The sequence below is a fragment of the Patagioenas fasciata genome, chromosome 23, assembly GCF_037038585.1.
Source record: "Patagioenas fasciata isolate bPatFas1 chromosome 23, bPatFas1.hap1, whole genome shotgun sequence".
Classification (NCBI taxonomy): domain Eukaryota; kingdom Metazoa; phylum Chordata; class Aves; order Columbiformes; family Columbidae; genus Patagioenas; species Patagioenas fasciata.
In genome coordinates this window covers 8,208,661-8,230,795 of record NC_092542.1, presented here as the reverse complement: position 1 = coordinate 8,230,795, position 22,135 = coordinate 8,208,661, and the positions used below count along the sequence as shown (strand labels likewise).

Here is a 22,135-nt window from a genome sequence, read left to right as displayed (position 1 = left end):
AAGGCATGGAGCAGCTCCTGTGCAGCCAGAGCTCCAGTTCCTCTGCAGAGCACAGGGGCTGAGAGCAGCTGCCCGGCAATGTTGGTGTCTGGGAGGTGGCTGCACAGCTGGGGAAGGGTGACGCTGTCTGAGTGCCCGGCTGCCTCTGCCCTGGCCTCTCTCACACCCACCCTCACCGCATTGTCCTTCTTGCTCCCCTGCTCTGGGTCACTGCTGTTGGGGTCTTGTTCTTGCTGTCAGGCTCTCTGGGGATGGCAGTTTCAGCTGCAGAGTCACAGTCTGATCTTGTGGGTCCTTTCCTGCAGGTGTGTCCATGGGAACACGTGTCCCAGCTTTGCTCTGACCTGTGGGGTGTAGGCAATGCAGTCTGTGGGGCTGGGGACTGAGCCGTGTGTGTCTTGGGCTAAACGTGGGGAGCTGAGACCTTAGGAAAGGGTGAGACATTTCATGGTCTGAGGTGGATCCCTGTGCTCTCAGCAGTGTCTGCTGACTTTTCAGGGTAACATGGGAGTGTGATGAGTCCCCATGTCAGAAAGGTGCCAGCCCAGGGCAGCTGGAGCAGGACAGAGGGACAGAGCAGCTGCCCTCACTCTGCACTGACCCACAGGCATCCTCTGGTCTCACAGGACTCGCTCTGTTCTCCCTGAGTGCACCAGAAATGCTGAGGGCTTCTGACACCCAACAACACTCCCCAGGGTGGGAGGGCAGAAGGAGCTGTACAAACACCAAACCTCTCCAACTCAGTTTCTCAGGCCTGGGGGTACAGATGCTGACAGTCCCTTCTGCACCAGGAGCGGTTCCAGCTGACAAAGCTGAACCCCAGGACTGGCCCCTGCCCACCCAATCACACAGGGTCAGGCTGACTGCTCAAGAGCCCCTGGGCAGAGACCCTGCTCTTCATTGCACACTCATCCAGGACCGACGAGGGCTCCAGCCAAGACATTCTCCTGGAAAAAGAAAAAAATGGGTCTCTTTGTGGGAGGGTCCGTGGGAAATGGCTTTGGTTTCTCCCAGAGGAGTCTCATCTAAACTATCACTGTCTTTTCCTCCTTGCACACGTCCTCATGCCCACAGACAGCAAATGTCCAACAGCAGCTCCATCACCCAGTTCCTCCTCCTGGCGTTCACAGACACGCAGGAGCTGCAGCTCTTGCACTTCTGGCTCTTCCTGGCCATCTACCTGGCTGCCCTCCTGGGCAACGGCCTCATCATCACCACCATAGCCTGGGACCAGCACCTCCACACCCCCATGTACTTCTTCCTGCTCAACCTCGCCCTCCTTGACCTGGGCTCCATCTCCACCAGTCTCCCCAAGTCCATGGCCAATTCCCTCTGGAACACCAGGGCCATTTCTTATATGGGATGTGCTGCCCAACTGTTTTGCTTTGTCTTTTTCATTTCAGCAGAGTTGTATCTTCTCACTGTCATGTCCTACGACCGCTACGTTGCCATCTGCAAACCCCTGCACTACGGGACCCTCCTGGGCAGCAGAGCTTGTGTCCACATGGCAGCAGCTGCCTGGGCCACTGGGTTTCTCAGTGCTCTGCTGCACACGGCCAATACATTTTCACTGCCCCTGTGCAAGGGCAATGCCCTGGACCAGTTCTTCTGTGAAATCCCCCAGATCCTCAAGCTCTCCTGCTCACATTCCTATCTCAGGGAAATTGGACTTCTTGTGATTTGTATATTAGCAGCATTTGGGTGTTTTGTGTTCATTGTGGTGTCCTATGTGCAGATCTTCAGGGCCGTGCTGAGGATCCCCTCTGAGCAGGGACGGCACAAAGCCTTTTCCACCTGCCTCCCTCACCTGGCCGTGGTCTCCCTTTTCATCAGCACTGGTATGTTTGCCTACCTGAAGCCCCTCTCCATCTCCTCCCCATCCGTGAACCTGACAATGGCCATTCTGTACTCAGTGGTGCCTCCAGCAGTGAACCCCCTCATCTACAGCATGAGGAACCAGGAGCTCAAGGATGCCCTGTGGAAACTGATGACTGCATTTCTTTTGAAGATATAAACTGCCTCTGTCTTCTTCTATATAAGAGTTATAATGTAACACCTTGCAGATTCATCAAGTGTGAAGGTTTTTCTGTCTCTAGTTGTGCTTTTGTTATTATGATAATATTTTAATTCCCTATGGAATTCACCGCTTGCTTTTCTTTTCACACTGAGTGGCTGTGTCAGTGAGGAATTGTGCTCTCTGTGTTTAAGCAAAATAAAGGGTCCTTCACCAAATTTTTTAGTTGACATGCTTTCTCCAAGAACTTTCTGGAGCTGCAGGGATGGTTCCTGTGTCCATGGATGGAAGAGAAAAGAGTCCAGCAATGCAGCTCTGACAGGGAGCACCAGCGCTTGTTCTTCCAGAGCTGTTCTGGTTCCACTCCCACACTCTCCTTCTCATCCCTTGTGTTGGTGCAAGGCCTGAGTGCTCTGGCAGCTTGGTCCCCGTCCTGCTGTGTGTCAGCGCTGTGAGCGCAGGCAGGGACAGGCAATGGGCACTGCTGTGACAGAGCTGGCCTCACAACAGCCTTTCCAGATAGGAAGGTGATCTCCTCAAGGCTGTGACTGAAGGTTTAGGTCTTCTTGCAAAGTTTCTCCCAACCACATCCCCAAGAAAGTGACCTACATATGAAACACCGTTGTTCAGCTGACCAGTGTGTGTGTGCAGGGCTGGTACAGCAGTGTCCTCTCACAGCCAGGCCTCCTGCCAGAGACCTGCAGGACCAGCAGAGCAGGGGCTGGGCTGTGCCCCTGTGCACTGGAAACCACACGGAAGGAGCCTCAGGTCAATCACCATGCACTGTCCCCTCACAACCACCATTTCCAGCACTGGCCTCTCACCCACAAAGATTGTTCTTCCTTCCATGGAGAGACACTTAATAAGAAGGTCAGCAGTCTGAGATTGTATTGTACAAATGAGATGTGAGCACACACACCATGTACGTGAGGTGACATGAACCCAAGTGAGCACAAACACCGTCAACTGTTCTTTGGGGTTCCATGAGGGCCTGTGGTTCAGAGAAGATCTTGAGGTTACTTCGTGATGAAAGTAACATCCCATTGTTAACTGCCTGAATGTAGTACTGGGATGTGCTTCCTTCAGCTGAGGTCCTGTGTCCATTCTTTCTGCCATGGGACATCCCAGATGAGTGCAGAGAAGAGTGACACAGTGCAGTGTTGAGATGTCTCCTGTCCTTTGTGAGTGGCAACAGGAGGCCAGAGGGACACTGTGACTCCTGCCTCTGTGTGTAAAAGGGACAGACTCTGTCTCTGAGCATCCCTGGGTGCAGAAGGAGTCCATGAGGCCAGCTCAGATGTGGACACCCGACAGAACCCTGATATTTCTATGTGTGAGTCCAGGAACAAACCCCAATGCATCAGTGAGACTGATCTCAGCTGCCTTGGACAGGATCATTGCAAGTGCTTCTGTCTGCTATGTCACCCTTGCCCGTGATTCCTGATTGTGCTCTCAAAAGTGCCATAGAAACCAGAAAGATTCTGGGGTCCTTAGAAAACACAGATCTCAAATCCATCTTCAAGAAGAGCAGGAATAGGAACGGGGAGAATAACAGGCTGGCCACCCTACCTCCCTCCCTGGGAAGGGGATGGGACATGTTCTCCTGCAGCCATTGCCAGGAATGTGAAGGACAAGGAAGGGACTGCTGAACCCAAATAGACAGGGAAAAGAAAGGCATGTTGTGTACAGGGTGTTTGCAAGGCTCAGCCATGGTCTCCTTCTGGCCAGAGTGGTGCTGATGGGGCTCAAGAAGTGGATGCTGGGTGGGAAGTTGTCTGAACCATCAAACCCAAATATCATCAGTGGTCCAAAGTCCTCCGTGCAGCCAGTTACTGGTGTCATCTCTCAGTGACCAGCACTTGGGGAACACTGTTGAACATCTTTATTCTCCCCTCCTATGATGTAACTGATTGAACTCCCAGTGCCTTTGAGGATGATGCAAACCTGGGTGGAGGCCTTGAGCAACCTGACGTGGTTCACCTGTCATGAGCAGGAGAGTGAGACAAGGGCTCTCTGCAAACCTGAGTTATTCTGTGATTTGACAGAATTTTTGCCTTGGAGAGGTTTCTGGAGAGAGAAAAGGTAGGGAAAAAAAAAAAAAAAAAAAGAAGGGCAGAAGAGGGGATACAGAAGGTGTTACTGGAAGTACAGCAGTTCCAGTGAGGAGTGCTTTTCACTCACAGTGTTAGTAGAAAATATATTTGACAAATCTGAACAAGGTGAGGAAGTGAGATGGGTGTCTGCAGCCTGTGGGAAAGAGGGGCAGGTGTAGGACTGTGTAGAACACGCTTCAGTCTTGGTCAGGTCCTGGGTGCTAAGTAGGGAGATGAATGGGTGTGGTATTATGAGGTCAGTTGAGTCTCAGAAACTCATAAACCAGTAAGCATCATGGGACTGTGAAGGGGACAGTGAGGTCAGTTCTGTCTCTGGAGGTGACAGCCCAGCAGCAGGGACATGGCTGGGAAAGAACCTCTGCCTAATTGCCCACAGGCCCTACCCAGGAGATGGGTAGGAGACGCCTTGGAGATGGGTTCTCATGTCCATCCCACCTGAGAACATGACGGGACAGCAGCAGGAACATGGTCGTGTCTGTCAGAGAAGCTGAATGGCCAGCACCACTCGTGGGATTTACAAGATCATGGTGAGCTCAGGTAAAAGACGACAAGAAGCCTAATGGGTTGGGTTCCCTGCATGAAGGTCAGTTTCTGAAGCGGCTGAGCTTTCCATGGTAGTTGGAAAAAGCAGAAGAGAGAAAAAAAAAATGCAAAGTGCAATTTGGAAGGTGAGGATTGGATATGAGGAGTAAGAAATGTCAGTGGAAGGGCAGTGCTGTGGTGCAAGAGGTCACCCAGAGGGAGCTGGATCAGCCCATGGTTTGTGTTCCAAGGAGCAGCCAGTGAGGGTGCAGACACAGCAGTGAAGGTGCAGAAATGCTGGGGTGAGAGCAGGTGGGGAAGCGAGATGGGTGTCTGCAGCCTGCAGGGAAAGAGGGGCAGGGGTAGGACCGTGTAGAAGAGCCTGTGGTGGAGATGGCAAAGGGCGCTGGCAAGGCTGGAAGGCACCCACAGAACCCAGGTCTCTGCCCCTTGGCCATGGCAGTTGTCTCTGCCACTGAGGCCCAGGAGAAGCCATGTTGTCCTCATGGCACTGGGGCCTCGGTGGCTGCTTGCAGCCCCTTGGGGAAGCTGGAAGTTGTTGTCCCAGTGTTGTCCTTCCCTGGGCCTTGCACACCCACATCCCACGGTCCCAGGAAGAGCCCTGAGCTGTGTGTGAGGGACAGGATCCCCCTTCCCGTTGGCTGGAGGTCATGGCTTCTCCTTTCTGCTTCAGAAAGCAAACCAAGGGATTTCTCAGCATCATTGCTGAGGAAAAGACTAAAAGGAGACCTCATGGTGGCTACAGCTTCCTCACAAGGGGAGAAGGAAGGAAAGGTACTGATCTCTACTCTCTGGTGACCAAAGACAGAACCCAAGGGAAGGGCAGAAAGATGTGCCATGGGAGGTTCAGGTTGGACATGAGGAAAAGGTTCTTCACCCAGAGGTGCTGGACACTGAACAGGCTCCCAGGGAGGGGTCACGGCCCCAACCTGACAGTGTTCAAGAAGAGACTAGACAACGTCCTCAGACACACGGGGTGACCTGTGGGGTGTCCTGTGCAGGGACAGGAGTTGGATTCAATGATCCTTGTGGGTCCCTTCCAACTCAGGACATTCTACAATTCTATGAAATGCTAGGTCAAAAGTCCATGTTTTCATTGTACAGATGAGTTGTAACCATACACATCATGTGCACATCCAATGTGTGCATGTGGTGACATGCACCCAAGGGAGCACAAATGCTATCAGCTATTCCTTGGGGTGCCATAAAGGTCAGTGGGACAGAGATGGTGTTCAGGGGTCTCTTCCAACCTGCGGTATTGTAGGATTCCATGAATCTTTTCCTTGGACAGCTCTATCAAGAGAGATATAAAATGCCCCAGAGTAAATACAGCAGCTCCTCTGAGGAACGTTTCTCCACTCAAACCCTTGATAGGAAATCTATTGGATACATTTGATGAAAGCAGCTCAGTTTGATCTGCTCACACGCTGGACCACAAGGAGGGTGATGGCTGGGTACGATGCCATGTGGTCACTTGTGTCTCGGGAGCTCATAGTCCAGTAGAAGCCAATGGTTGTGGAGGGGACTGTGAGGTCACTTCTGCCTCTGCAGGGGACAGGCCAACAGCAGGAACATGGCTGGGAAAGGACTGTGAGGTCACACATACGAGACCAGCAATCGGGCCCAGTCAGCATGGGGGTGTGAAAGGCAGGTCCTGCTTGACCAGCCTGATCTCCTTCTATGACAAGGTGACCGGCTGAGCAGATGAGGGAAAGTCTGTGGTGGGGAGTGAATCCGCCACACAGGCTGTGGGTGTTGTGTCCTTAGACTGCAGTAAAGCCTTTGACACCGTATCCCACAGCATCTCCTGGAGAAGCTGCAGCTCCTGGCCTGGATGGTGTATCTGCGATGGGTAAAGAACTGGTTGGAAGGCATTTTGTCCCCTGGAACCATTTGTTCCCTTCCTGTTCACATGGGCATCCCATGAATGCATCACTGCTCTCCTCCAGTGTAGACAGGCACAAGGCCTTCTCGACCTGGGCCTCAAACCAATGCCACTGGTTTCTCCAGCACCCTCATCCTTGACTGTGGGATGTCCAGAACAGCCCTCCCAAGACAGTTTGACAAAGCCTTTTTTCTGCACCATCCCCACATCCCTGCTCAATCCCCTCATGTACAGTTCAAGGACCAGAATGTTTGCATGTAAGTGGAGCATTGAGAAAAATGGTCAGGAAAGCTTTGAAGTGCACAGGGAGCCCATCAACATGTTGGCCTGCTGCTCTCTTCTGAACAGGCCCAGAAGACCTGGACAGGATTTGCTGTGTCCCAGAAATTCGCCTGGAAGGTTGGGATATGGAGAAAAGGTTTGGTCTGGGAAGGGACAGACAGGTGCTGGTGGAACTGGCTGGTGTGACCGTGAGACATCTCTCCAACACCTCAGAAAAGTCCTGGCTCTCAGGGAGGTTGCATGGTCCTTTGAGAAAGAAAATATCAAAAATGACTTGTCATAGAATCAGAGAATAATTGTGGTTGGAAGAGACCCTTAAGATCATCATTCCAAACATAACCTAAATCTGGCACTAAAACATGTCCCTCAGAGCATCATCTATCTGTCTTTTAAACACCTTCAGTGATGATGACTTCACAACCTCACTGAGCAGTCTGTTCCGTTGCTTCTAAATCCTTTCCCCTCAGAATTTTTTCTTAATATCCAATCTAAATCTTCCTGTGTGCAACTGAAGGCTATTTCCTCTTGTTCTATCACTTGCTACTTTGGAGAAGAGACCAACACCCACCATGATGAAACCTCCTTTCAGGCAGTTGTGGACAGTGACAAGGTCTCCCCTCAGCCTCCTTTCGTCAAGGCCGAACAGCCCCAGCTCCCTCAACCTCTCCTCATAAGTCTGGTGCTCCAGACCCTTCACCAGCCTTGTCACCCTCCTCTGAACTCTCTCCAGCACCTCAATGTCTTCCTTGCCATGAGGGGCCTAAAACTGACCCCAGGATTCAAGGTGCAGCCTCACCAGTGCCCAGTACAAAGGGATGATCACTTCTTTAGTCCTGCTAAAGCTCGGATTGGATCAAGGCTTGAACACCTTGGTGTGACCCAGTTGGTGACAGGTTGGACTGCAGACTCCTGAGGTCCCTTCAACCTCAGTTCTCTTATGATCCCATTGTGATGTTGGGCTCTGTTTCTAACTGGAGCAGAGCAGACAATGATGGGGCAGGATCCACCTGTGCTGTAGGTGACCATCAAACCAACATCTCAGCCACTGAACCAGCCAACACCTCAGTGTGACTCGCTCTGGGCAAAGTGTGAGGAGTCCTCAGCAGGGAAGGTTCAGAGAGCATGGGGCGCTATGTAAGACACAAAATGATCTTGGCTTCTTGCTTGTAAGCTCATTGTATGTCAGCTAATGTCAATGAAATTTAAAATAAGAAGAACTGAAGACAAAGATCCAAAGCAAAGGAAGATGTCAACATACTTCTTATTTATTTATTTATTTATTTATTTATTTATTTATTTATTCATTCATTCATTCATTCATTCATTCATTCATTCACTCATTCATTTAAGAGCCTTTCTAGGAGAGTTACTTTTCTTTGAAAGAGTTTTCCAGAACTGGGCATGGATTTAGGACACAAATGTCTTCAGCTCCAGGGACACAAACACCTGGTGCCAGTGTAGGTGCCCCAGGAACCTCTGCCCAGGCTCCACCTGCATTGCAAGGTGCTCTGGTCTCCCCAGGTCCTGTGTGATAGATGCCAGTCCCTGGCAGGCACCTCAGGTACATTGGGGCCCCTAAAATAGCACTGTCTGTTTATGGTGGGACAACAGATGACTGATGTCTGCCTTGAAAGGTGCACTTCTTTGTTGTTCTTTTTTGGTTTTCGGTGGGTTTTTGGGGGGTTTGTTTGTTTGTGTGCGTTCTGTTTTTGTTTCTGTTTGGTGGTGGTTTTTTATGTTTTTTGTGAGTTTTTTTGTGTGTGGTTTTTTTGGTGTGATTTTTGGTTTTTGTTTTGGATTTTTTTACATATTAAAACAAACAAAGAAAAAAAAAACCAAAAAGTGAATTAATGGGAAGTGTACTAAGAGCAGGAGAAGAGATATTGGTCTTCCCCTGTACTTCTATTACCAACACTCTATTATTTCACCTCCCTTGTCATTCAGTTCCCCCCTCTCCTGATTCAATGTCCCTGTCAAAGCACAACTTTCCAGCACTGTCTGGATGTTTGCCCTTCCCAGTGCTCTCAGGTTTCTCCTCCACTTGCTCTTTGGTCATTCAGTTTCTCTCAACTGTCTGGTTTCCGCTTCGAGCTTCAGGGAGTTACGAACTTGCCCCATTCTTTAGAGCTCTAATTAACATGGCAGACAACATGTTCATTGTGTTTATTTCTATCCTCTCCTGTCTCTCTGTCTTAACCAGTTCTTGTGTGGATGTCCCTTGTGGATGGTGGACCTCACCAGATCCAGCTTACACACACAGCTGAGGAAAGTGTTTTACTGTTTATTAAACTGTGCAGTGTTTGCACAGCAGAGCAGGTGGAGCTGGTGCACAGGAGCTGCAGCATCTCCTGCAGAGCTCAGTGGAGAAGTCTGATGCGAGGAAAAGTGATGCAGTGTCTGGTGGCCAATGAGGGAACCTGCAGACTGGGGGTGGGGGTGAGGAGCGAGGTTGTCCATACAGTGTCCAGCCTCAAGGGACTGTTCTCCTGCCTGTCCAGATGTCTTCAGGAGACCCTCGGGATCAATGTCCAGTGTAGAATGCTGCTGTCACTTCTTCTATACAATGAACAATGACAGAAAATACACTGGAAAGAAAAAACCCTCCTTTATGAAATCTTTGAAATCTTCATCAGCAAGTGTCCCATTGAAACCTCTCCAGTTAGTTCTACAAGTCTTAAAGATTTGAATGAAATTACAGAAAGAAACACAGCTCATTAGGGCTTTCTGTGTTTTAATGAGCCCCATGGCGTATTTGGTGCTGAGTCCATGAACCTCAGATACCAAGCACAGACTGAAGAATCTGCTCAAGAAGTCCAAGTCAGAGAAAACTCCAAAGTACCTTGAAGCATTAATGGGCCCCACTGAGGGCTGTTACTGACAAAGCTTCCCCAGGGACTCGTTAGAGCAGATAATTGGAGGCAGTGATTGCATCAGGCAAAGGCAAAGTGCAGCAGCTCTGATGCTGAGAAAACCCTTGGTTTGTTTGATGAAGGACAATGGCCAAGCCTTGAGCCCCTGCCCCTAGGAAGGGAGATCCTGTCCCTCATGTGTGGCTCAGGGCTCTTCTTGGGGTGTGGGGAGTGTGATGCCCAGTGAAGGACAATGGTGTGACACTCCCAGGGGGTGCAAGGAGGCAATGGGTGCTATGGCCATGACAACCATGTGTCTCCTCTTAGGCCTCGCTGCCAGGGACATCAGTCACAGCCAAGGGGACAAAGACCTTGGCTCTTACAGGGACATCCAGCCTTGACAGTGCCCTTGGCCATGTCCTCCACAGTCCATCCTACTCTGTCCCAGGCCTGTGGCTGTTTCCCCACAGGCTGCAGACACTCCATGTGATTCCTCACCTTGTTCTCACCCCAGTGTGTCCCCACCTGTGCTGCTGTCTGTCCATCCTCACCAGCTGTTCCTGGAAACACAAAGTCATGGCTGATCCAGAGTTCTTCTGAATGACCACAGCACTGTGCTCAGAATGACATTTCTTTATCCTGAGCTCCACTCTGGACCTCCAGAGCTGCAGTTTCTGATGGTTTTCCTTTCTCATGCTGTTTTCCTCTACCATCTTGTAAAGAGATTTTCAACATTTCTGAAGCTACTACTACACTTTCTTGTCATGGTTTTACCACAGCCACCAACCAAGACCATGAGAGCTGCTCACATCCTGCTCCCAGTCTCCAAGTGGGATAAGGGAGAGAATGGAAAGGGAAGGGGAAACTTGTGGGTTTAGACAAAATATAATAAAAAAAATGAAAATAATACATTGCTACTTCTAATATGCTTATACTAAAATACACATAAAGTAAAATATATGATACTCAGTGCAATCCCCCACATAACTCCAGCTGTGCTGAACAGGCAGCCCCAAATAAGAGAGAACCCTGGTCCTGAACAGCTGATCCCAGCAAGAGAAAGTAAAAGTGCAAAAGGCAGAGAGGCCCAAGGGCCAAATAAAAATCAGGAAAACACCATAAAACTGAACTAACACTGAACTCCCAATAGAATGGAACCTCCAAACAGAGTCAACCAAAGTAGCCGGCAAACCAAAACTAACTGGCTGGAAAGGGCATCTCCAGCTTTATACCGAGCATGACACTAATGGTAGAGAACAGCTCGTTGATTGACCCGGATGTCAATCACGGTGCTGTCCTGTCTGTGACCCCTCCTGCCAATTTGCATCCCCAGCTGGATGGCCAAAGAAGTCCTTGGTTTCCCTGACAACAGCCGAGATCTCAGTGAATTCTGACATTCCTTTCATAGCAAATGGCAAACACTGAAAAGCTGCTGAAAGACAGAATTAACTCTATCCCAGGGAATTTACTGTCATAGTAAATCTAAACAAAAGACTGTACTGGCTGTGAAGGAGAGAGGTTCAAAATGCATGAAGGAAATTAACTCAATTTCAGTAAAACCAGCACGTTTCCTCAGCCTCCCCTTCACCAGGCTAAAGAAGTTTGGGTCTCTCAGCATCTCCACACATGACCCAGACTTTCTCTGGACACACGACAGCTCCTCCCTGTTCCTCCAGAATGGGGAACCTCATACTGGGACACACGCCTCCAGATGTGACCACACCAGTGCTGAGTCACAATGGACAATAAGTGCCCTTGTCTGGGTGGCCACGCCCCTCCCAGTGCAGCCCAGTGTGCTCATGGGCATATTCCTGTTTAGCAGCACTGAGAACTGGCTGAACATCCAGGCTCAGAGGGTTGTGAGTAGTGACACAAAGCCCAGCAGGAGGTACCATGAGGAGCACTGAAGGACACCATAACCCTACCCAACGTCTCTTCCCCACAGATGTCTCTTGGGTCCCTGGAACCACCTCAGTGACAAGAGGGAGAGCACTTCCTGTATAGGGTGGAGGAGATGGGGACTGGAATGAGGGTCCTGGGCACTTTTTCCTGGTTGTTCATGCAGCAAGAAGATGAGCTGGATATTTGGAGAGAAGAACTCTTCTTAGGAGCCTCCAAAGGGCTTGGGGATGGTCTACAGTTTCCTGCATGCTGCCTTTTCTGGTGGAGGCCACAGAGGCTGCCAGCCCTTTAGAGGACCCAGGACAGGCCTTGTCCTTCCTCTGGTCACAGCTGGACCCCAGTTCTCCAGCTTAGCCCCAGCTCAGGAGCCTTGTCTAGGGGTGAGTTTTGGGGTAAGGTTGACAAGAGGGGTGCATAAGTTTGTCTTAAGGACATGTGATGAGCACCAGCACTGAAGTACCAGAGCAACATGATGTGGCTCCTGGGTGAATACTTTCTTCAGTGCAAGTCCTGACACAGAGTCCCAGACTTGCTTTCCATGCCACCCTTCATGATGGATGATGCACTAAGAGATGGCAAGTGGGGGACACCAATCCTTCTCCAGCTACTTCCCAAGCCTGGTGAAGCACCAGGACAGCAAGGACTTCTGGCCCTGCACCCCAAACTCTGGGTATAATCTTGGGGCAGTTGAACACCAGCATTTTTCTCTCCAAGGCCATTTCCAGCCCAGGTCAGCTCCTGTCTGACCTCCCCCATTCCTCCTCTGATCTGCTCTGGTGCTCCTGGTCCCATCCTACTCTCCCCACTGGGCCCCAAACCGGCAGTGATGCTCTGCAGAGCAGATTGCCTGCAGAACCATGGGGTGACTGCACACTGGTTGTGCTGCTCAGTGAGGGACACAGATGCAGCTGGATGGGCTGCACCGTCACTGAGCTCTTTCCTGGGGGTCTAAAGCTCTGGAATGGGTCCAGAGCATTTCTTGGGACTCATTGGGTTTTCCGCTCATTTCTGTTCAGCAATCCCTTCCTTGTCCTTCAGGTTCCTGGAAACTGGTGCAGGAAGACATGACCTATCCCCTTTCCAGGGACAGAGGTATGCTGACCACCCCTTCATTCTTCAAATTCTCCGTCCTGCCCTTCTTGAAGATGGATTTGACATCTTCCTTTCCTGAGGACCTCAGAACTTCTCTGATTCTGCTGTCACTCTTGGTAGCACAATCCAGAATCATGGGCAAGGGCGACAGAGCACTTGAAATGAGCCTGTCCCAGCAGCTGAGATGAACCTCACTGGGCCACTGAGGTTTGTTCCTGGAATCACACACAGAAGTGCCACGGTTCCAACAGGCATCCATATCTGAGTTGGTCTCAGGACTCCTTCTGCACCCAGGGATGCTCACAGACAGAGTCTGACCCTTTTGCACATAAAGGCCGTAGTCTCAGTTTCTTTCTGGCCTCCTGTTGCCACTCCAAAGGGATGGGAGAAACCTCAGCCCTGTGCTGTGCCTCCTGCTCTGCACTCATCTGAGGTGTCCTACATCATGAGGAATGGACACGGGGACATCAGTTCAAGGAAGAAGATCCCAGTGGGTTGTTTCCCCTGGGCTGTTACTCCCAATGTGAAGTGACCTTGAGACACAGTCTGTGCCACAGGCCTTCATGGAACCCCCAGGAACAGCTGCTGTCGTTAGTGTTCACCTGGATTCATCTCACCTCTCGTACATGATGTGCATGCTCACATCTCATCTCTACAATGCAGACATGGATTTCTGACCTACTCATTCAGTGTCCATCCATGGAGGGAAGAGCAATGTCTGTGAGCTGGGGAGAGAGGCCAGGGCTGGCAGTGCGGGGCCAGACGATGACGATGCCCTGGGGCAGATTCTGTGGGGTGTCCAGTGCACAGGGGCACAGCCCAGCCCCTGCTCTGCTGGTCCTGCAGGTCTCTGGCAGGAGGCCTGGCTGTGAGAGGACACTGCTGTGTGCCAGCCCTGCACGCACACACTGTTCAGCTGAACAATGGTGTTTCATATGTGGGTCACTTTCTTGGGCATGTTCTTGAGAGAACCTTTGTAAAAAGACCTAAACCTTGAAGCCCTGCCCTGAGGAGATCACCTTTCTATCTGGAAAGGCTGTTCTGAGGCCAGCTCTGTCACAGCAGTGCCCATTGCCTGTCCCTGCCTGCGCTCACAGCACTGACACACAGCAGGACGGGGACCAAGCTGCCAGAGCACTCAGGCCTTGCACCAACACAAGGGATGAGAAGGAGAGTGTGGGAGTGGAACCAGAACAGCTCTGGAAGAACAAGCACTGGTGCTCCCTGGCAGTGCTGCCATGCTGAACTCTTTTCCCTTCTACCCATGCACATAGGAACTGTCCCTGCAGCTCCAAAATAGCTTTGCAGGAGGGATACAGTGAAAAACAAGTCACTATAAGAACCTTTATTTTGTTTAAACAGAAGGAGAGCACGGCTCCTCATTTATACAGCCAGTGGTTATAAAAGAAAAGCAGACAGAGAATTGGAAAGGGGATGAAAACATTATAACAATAAAAAACCAACACACCAAAACAGAAAATCCAGATGACAGGCTAAGCCTGTAATAAGTTACTTTAAAACTCCTATGCAGAAGCAGAGGGGCAGTTTATTGCTCCAGAAAACACTTATATACGAGTTTGCACATGGCATCCTTGAGCTCCTGGTTCCTCATGCTGTAGATGAGGGGGTTCACTGCTGGAGGTAACACTGAGTACAGAACAGACACCACCAGATCCAGGGATGAGGAGGAGACAGAGGGGGGCTTCAGGTGAGCAAATATGCCAGTGCTGACAAACAAGGAGACCACGGCCAGGTGAGGGAGGCAGGTGGAAAAGGCTTTGTGCCGTCCCTGCTCAGAGGGGATCCTCAGCACGGCCCTGAAGATCTGCACGTAGGACACCATGATGAAAATGAAGCACATAAAAGCTAAGCAGCAACTGACCACAAGAATCCCAAGTTCCCTGAGGTAGGTGTCTGAGCAGGAGAGCTTGAGGATCTGGGGGATTTCACAGAAGAACTGGTCCAGGGCATTGCCCTTGCACAGTGGCAGTGAAAATGTATTGGCCGTGTGCAGCAGAGCATAGAGAAACCCAGTGGCCCAGGCAGCTGCTGCCATGTGGACACAAGCTCTGCTGCCCAGGAGGGTCCCGTAGTGCAGGGGTTTGCAGATGGCAACGCAGCGGTCGTAGGACATGATGGTGAGAAGAGAATACTCTGCTGTAGCACAGAAAAAGAAAAAAAAGATCTGGGCAGCACATTCTGTGTATGAGATGGCCCTGGTGTCCCACAGAGAGTTGGCCATGGACTTGGGGCCAATGGTAGAGATGAAGCCCAGGTCGAGGAGGGCGAGGTTGAGCAGGAAGAAGTACATGGGGGTGTGGAGGTGCTGGTCCCAGGCTATGGTGGTGATGATGAGGCCGTTGCCCAGGAGGGCAGCCAGGTAGATGCCCAGGAAGAGCCAGAAGTGCAAGAGCTGCAGCTCCCGTGTGTCTGCGAACGGCAGGAGGAGGAACTGGGTGATGGAGCTGCTGTTGGACATTTGCTGCCTCTCGACATAGGACACTGACCAAAGAAGAAAAGGCAGTGACAAGTTAGGGGAGACTTCTCTGAGCAAAATCAAAGCTATTTCTCATACACCCTCCCCCTCATCTGGAGCTCTGGCTGGGGTGGTGAAGGGATGTCATGAGTCTTCTGGCAGATGTGCTGATCACTCAGAGTTGCAGTTCAGGAGTCTCAGTGACTTGTTTAAGCATGAGAGCTCATTTTCCTTTTATCCTTTTTTGCACCCCCCACCCCTTGAGAGAGGAAACTCAAAAGACAGGCTCTGGAAATCTGTGTCGTAATGCTTGTGTGGACCTTCTCTTAAGACATCCTGCTCTGCAGGACAGCCCTGGGCACTCCTGGGTGCTCACCTGGCTTCACAGCTGTTCAATATTGCCTGACAAGATCCCCTCCTTACAGATCCCACCAGCTGTGCCTGTGCCAGTTTTAGGAGATGCCTCCAGGAGCTACAGCTGCATTGCCCTGCACCCAGAGACTTACCATGGCAAGGGCTGCAAAGGTTTCTCCTCCAGTGAGCTCTCAGTCATCCTCCCAGTCCTGACCACCTTTAATCTCTCTCTGCCTTGCTCGTCTCCCTGAGATCCCCAGGCAGAGCCCTCAGCCCTGCTGCGTGTGCAGAGGAGCTGCTCCTGGGCAGAGCTGTCTCTCTGCAGCGCTGCCGCTTGCCAGGAGCTCCCTCTGTCCCAGGAGCCCAGCCCAGCTCAGCAGCACAGGAGCAGCCCAAGGCGCTTTAATGACCCCTCTGGTGGCTTTGTTGCTGAGTCCATGGACCTCAGACCCTGAGGGCAAGTTGAAGAAGTCAAACTCAGATCTAAACTTCAAAGTTTCTTGTAATGTTAATGAATCCTACTGAGGGATACAACTGAGAAACCATCCCCAGAGTCATTTGGGACAGAAAAATTGAAGCAGAACAAAGGGTAATGAAGCGGAAAGTAGCTCTGATGATCAGTAAACCTGAATGTGTTTCATTAACCAAAGGACCAAGCCCTGACCCCCAGCCTGGGAAGGCAGATCCTGTCCCTCCCACGTTGCCCATGGCCCTTCCTGGACAGTGTGATGTGGGGCTGTGCAAGGCCAAGGACAGGACTACGGTCCCACAGCTCCCAGGTTCCTGGCTGGGGACAAGGAGGCCATGAGGCCCCTGTGCTGGAAGGACAAGGTGTCTCCTCACAGGCATCAGAGGTGCAGACAGCAGCCATAGCCAAGGGGAGAAGGAGCTCATGTCTGGTGGGGCTTTCAGCCTCTTTATGTCCCGTGATCATCTCCACCACAGCCTGTCCTGTGCTGTGGCATCCCCTGCACCTCTTTCCCTGCAGGCTGCAGACATCCCCCCTGCTGCCCCACCTTGCTCTTGTCTGAGCATCTTCCTCCCTTTGCTGAGATCTCTGCATCCTCCCCAGCTGTTCCTTGAAGCACAAAGCCTTGGGCTGATGCAGACTCCCTCTGCTGACCTGCTCCACCACAGCACTGCCCTTCCAGTCACATTCCTTGTTGCTCATGTCCAGCCTGGACCTCCCCAGATGCACTTCGGGCCATTTTTTCTTTCTCATGCTCTTTCCCACTATGCAGAAAACCTCCACCACCTCTGAAACCACCCTTCAAGCACGCTCAGGCTACTCCTGCACTGCTGCAGCCTCCCCAGCGCTGCTGGGCCAAAGCAGCCCAGGTCCCTCAGCATCCCACACCATGTGCACAAGGTGCTGAACCTGCCTTGGCAGAGCCCTGCACTCTCCAGTTCCTCCCTGCTTCTCCAAACTGGGAAGCCGCACACTGGCACACCCCCGTGTGTGTGGGGTCACACCAGTGCTGAACCGAATGGGATGAGAACTCCGGGTGTCTGGGTCCCCACGCTCCTCCTCATGCAGCCCTGTGTGCAGCTGCCTTGTTCATGGTGAGCGTGCACCACGGGCTGGTGTGGGGACCTTGGAGTGCCCAGGCCCTTCTCCTCAGGGTCACTGCTCAGCGTGTCAGGTCCTGCTCTGTCCTTATGGATGGGTTTGTTCTCCTGCCCCTGGATAGAACTGGTTACTTCCTCTTATCAAACCCGAACCTGAGTGAACACCAGATTTTCTCAAAGTTGCTGCTCTCCCTGGACTGAAGCTCCATTTACTCAGCTATTGATGTTTTCATGCAGATGGTTTAACCTGATTAGGGTGTCTCTCCCAAGACAACAGGATAAGGAGCTGCAGGGCACTACAAACACCATCTCCTGGAGAAAGTGTGGGCTATTGGGGGTCTGGTACTTATAATACCAGAGGTCTGGATTCAAAGGGGTAGTTTTTCTTCATGTGGAAAAGCAGCAGGAATGTGTGGAGCTCTGCCTGGGGACAGACAATGTCAGCTGAAGGTTGAGGAGTCAGCAAGAGAGGGCAGAACAACATGGGCAATGTTGTGGTGACTGGACATCAGCTACTGACTCACTGATCAGGCAGAGGAAGAAGATGAGGCCTCCTTCAGACAAATGAAAGAAACCTCATGTTTCCAGGGCGGTGTCCTCGTGGCAGACCTGAGATATCCCAATATCTGCAAGGTACCAGCCATCCAGGAGGGGCTGGAGCTCATTGACAACATCTTCCCGACACCGGTGACTGAGGAGTCAGTGGGGTGAGGTGCCCTGTGGGACTTCACACTTACAAACCACAAAGAGTTGGTCAGGATGGAACAGCCAGGGATGGGAAAGTGGAGCTGAGGCTCCTGGGAGATGATCACAAGGCAAGGAGCAGGATTTCAGGAGAGCAAGCTTTGGCCTGCTGAGGGACCTGCTTGGGTGCTATGGGATATGACCTTGGTGTCTGCAGTGCTTTTCTCTCACATTTCCTCCCTCCTCTCTCCCACCTGCTGTTGTGCAGCGTTTTTCACCCTTTCTCAAATACAATATCCCAGAGGTGCTGCCAGCATCACTGAGTGGCTCAGATTTGGCAAGGAGTGGGTCCATCTTGGAGCAGCTGAAATTGTCTCTGTCTGACGTTGGTCAAACTCTTGTTGTCTTCTCGGAGAGGTGACAACTGTAACACACCCACACTCACCCCCAGTTCCAGGACTTTGCCATGTAAACCCAGTACAGGATGACAACCTGTTGGGTGTTACAAACAACTTGCTCATGGAGAAGATTGGAAAAGATCTTCTGTCAGTAACCTGAGGAAGTCACCAGACAATGAGCGGGTTCCTATGGGGAACTGTAATTGCCCTGACATTCGTTGGCCATGCAAAGCTGCAGGTGCCAACAGCCCAGAGGATGTTGAGCCAACTTATTAACATGTCTGCCTGGTGGGGCAAGAACAGTGACGCTCACCTGGATTGGGAACTGGGAAACAAGGAAGAGCTGGTGAGGGATGTGAACATCAGTGTCCACCTTGGCTGTCGTGACCAGGAAACTGTGGTGTCCCAGGCAGCAGAGGGGAGGGAGGAAGGCCAGCAGCAGAGCACAGGCTGGTGGGCTCCAGAGGAGAAGGCTTTCACATACTGGGGAATGGTGGGCGATGTGGCGACGTGGAAGTCGGTCTGAAGGGTGAAGGAGCTCAGGAAATCTGACAAGCCTTACAGGACAGCCTGCTCCAAGCACAGGAATGATCTCCCCAAGTACACATGAAAAGAAGCATTTATATCATGAGGGTGTTTGTCTGAACTGGTGGAGCTGTAGGGCAAAAAGGCAGCACACAGGAGGTGGAAGCAGGGGAAGCTGCAAAGAAGGAATTTAGAAACCTTGTCCATGGATGTAGAGATGATGCCAAGTTCCCCTGGACTTGATACCTGCAAGGGAGGCTGAGGGCAGCAAGATGAGCTGACACTGCTTCATTTGCAGTTAAAGAATAGACAGGGTTAACGTGGGCTTGCTGCTCAACTTTGTAAGAGTAGAATCAGACAGGACTCAGGTTCTTCATGGCTTCTTTGCCTCCATCGTCACCAGCAAGGTCTCCTGGGACTTTGTTCCTGAAGGCAGGAGTCTGGAGAACACCCAGCAGTGGATGGGGCTCAAGTCAGGGGTGACCTGAGCAAACTCAGACACCGTTACAGAACAGGAGATGGGTCACTTGACCAGCTCCCTGAACACAAGTATCACTGTGCTGTGGCACCTGAGATTCCCAAGAACTTCCATGTATTGGTCCAGAGTTGTGTGATTCCTCTTGAGGTGTCCTGGCCTATCTCCTCACTCACATGGTGATTTAGGCACCCACGTTTCCAATACATTCAGTCTTATCCTGAGACGTTCCACATCAATATGAACAGGAAGCTGTCGATGCCACCTGTTCTGGAAAGGGAGGGAAGGGCGAGCAGGGAAGGAAATAGAAGAAATTTTGCTTTATTGCTGTTTCTTGTGGAAATACTCTCTGCTTGGCTGTTCCTGAAATCTCCCTAATCATCCACACAAGACTTGAAGCCTATAGGAAAATGCTGCACAGAGCCTTGGCTTGTAAGAGCATTTTCAATGTTAATGAGCCCTCTGCTGCCATGATCCTGAACTGCAGCTACTGAAACAATGAACAAACCTCTGATGAAGTGAAAGGCAGAAGCAAACCCCAAGTTTCTGAGGGTGTGTGGGACCCCATGAAGGGCCATCACTGACACAGCTGTGAAGGAAACAACCAGTGCAGGTCCCTGTCCCTGGAGGCTGGTGAAGGAAAGACTTGGAGACACTGGTTAAAGGTGGTGAGGGCCATGTGGAGGTGGCTCTGATGCCATGTCAGCCCTTGATGCTTGTTCATCATCACAATGGGTGAGCCCTGACCCCTGAGACCTGGTAGATTTTTCTCAAATGTTTTACAAGGCTTTTCCTGTGGTCAGTGTGAGTGTTTCATGCTTTGGGCCTGGGTTTTATGTCAAGTGCTGTCGCTTTAACTGCAAGGCTCTGGTTTTCTGTGGAGCTGCAAATGCCTGTGAGTTCCTCACAACTCATCCAGCTTCTTTCATACACCTGGCAATGGTCACCAATCACCTCAATGTCCCAGTCCCACACTTGCTTGAATCCTCTATTTGGATCCATACCCATCACTCCAGGAGGTTCATGGATCCACCAGGTTCATGGATTATATCTGAGGTCCATCCAAGCGTGGGCAGTGTGAGAGAGGAACAGAGCAGAGCAGGGTCAGCCCTGACCCTCTCCCACACCTACACATGTCCAATCACCGCTGCTCAGGCGTCCTGCTCTTCAGAAGAGGCTCTGTCAATCAACACCCCCACGTCTTTTTCTGACAGCAGCTTTCCAGCCGCTCTTCTCCAAGCCTGTACTGTTGCAGGAGGTTGTTATGACCCATCTGCCTGACCCAGCACTTGGCCTCATAGAAACTCAGACAACTGGCCTCAGTCAGCCAGGATCCCTCTGTATGGCCTTCCCAACCTCCAGCAGATTAACATTCCAACCCAACTTGGTGTCATCTACAAACTTACTGAGATTGCCCTTGATCACCTCATCCAGATCATTGATAAAGAGATTAAACAGAACTGTCCCCGATACTGAGTCCTGGGGATACGACTCCTGACCGGCCACCAACTCGGTTTGGCTCCATTCACCACAACTCTTTGGGCCCAGCCCTCCAGCCAGTTCTTTACCCATCACAGCTACACCATCCAGGCCAGGAGCTGCAGCTTCTCCAGGAGATGCTGTGGGATACGGTGTCAAAGGCTTTACTGCAGTCTAAGGACACAACACCCACAGCCTGTGTGGCGCATTCACTCCCCACCACAGACTTTCCCTCATCTGCTCAGCGGGTCACCTTGTCATAGAAGGAGATCAGGCTGGTCAAGCAGGACCTGCCTTTCACAAAGCCATGCTGACTGGGCCCGATTGCTCGTCTGGTATGTGTGACCTCACAGTCCTTTCCCAGCCATGTTCCTGCTGTTGGCCTGTCCCCTGCAGAGGCAGAAGTGACCTCACAGTGCCCTGCACAGCCATTGGCTTCCTACTGGACTATGAGTTCCTGAGACACAAGTGACCACATGGCATCGTACCCAGACATCACCCTCCTTGTGGTCCAGTGTGTGAGCAGATCAAACTGAGCTGCTTTCATCAAATGTATCCAATAGATTTCCTATCAAGGGTTTGAGTGGAGAAACGTTCCTCAGAGGAGCTGCTGTATTTACACTGGGGCATTTTACATCTCTGCTTCTGACTCTTATTATTTTTCTCTTCTTCCTCTGTCTATTCTGATGTGAAAGAGCTCTCCAAGGAAAAGATTCATGGAATCCTACAATATCGCAGGTTGGAAGAGACCCCTGAACACCATCTCTGTCCCACTGACCTGTATGGCACCCCAAGGAAAAACTGATAGCATTTGTGCTCCCTTGGGTTCATCTCACCACATGCACACAGTGGACATGTACATGATGTGTATGTTTGCAACTCATCCATACAGTGAAAACATGGACTTTTGACCTAGTATTTAATAGAATCATAAAATCTTTTGGGTTGGGAGGGGCGCACGAGGATCATGGAGCCCACTGTCAGGCTGGGGCCGTGACACCTCCCTGGGAGCCTGTTCAGTGTCCAGCACCTCTGGGTGAAGAAGCTTTTCCTCATGTTCAACCTAAACCTCTTGGCACATCTTACTTCCATTCCCTTGTGTTCTGTCATTGGTCACCAGAGGGAAGAGATCAGTACCTTCCCTTCCTTCTCCCCTCATGAGGAAGCTGTAGCCACCATGAGGTCTCCTTTGAGTCTTTTCTTCAGCTCTGATGCTGAGAAACCCCTTGGTTTGCTTTCTCAAGCAGAAAAGAGAAGCCATGACCTGCAGGCAATGGGAAGGGGGATCCTGTCCCTCACACACGGCTCAGGGCTCTTCCTGGGACCGTGGGATGTGGGTGTGCAAGGCCCAGGGAAGGACAACACTGGGACAACAACTTCCAGCTTCCCCACGGGGCTGCAAGGAGGCACCGAGGCCCCAGAGCCATGAGGACAACATGGCTTCTCCTGGGCCTCAGTGGCAGAGACAATTCCCATGGCCAAGGGGACAGACAC

At 51.3% G+C, this 22,135-nt stretch overlaps 1 protein-coding gene across 1 annotated transcript; it reads left to right on the top strand.

Moving 5' to 3' along the window:
• The first annotated feature begins 1,081 nt into the window (after positions 1 to 1,081).
• LOC136111116 (olfactory receptor 14A16-like) lies at positions 1,082 to 2,014 on the top strand. The gene has a single exon (XM_065855021.1). It carries the CDS (start codon positions 1,082 to 1,084, stop codon positions 2,012 to 2,014), a length of 933 nt encoding a protein of 310 aa, XP_065711093.1.
• Positions 2,015 to 22,135: the final 20,121 nt, after the last annotated feature.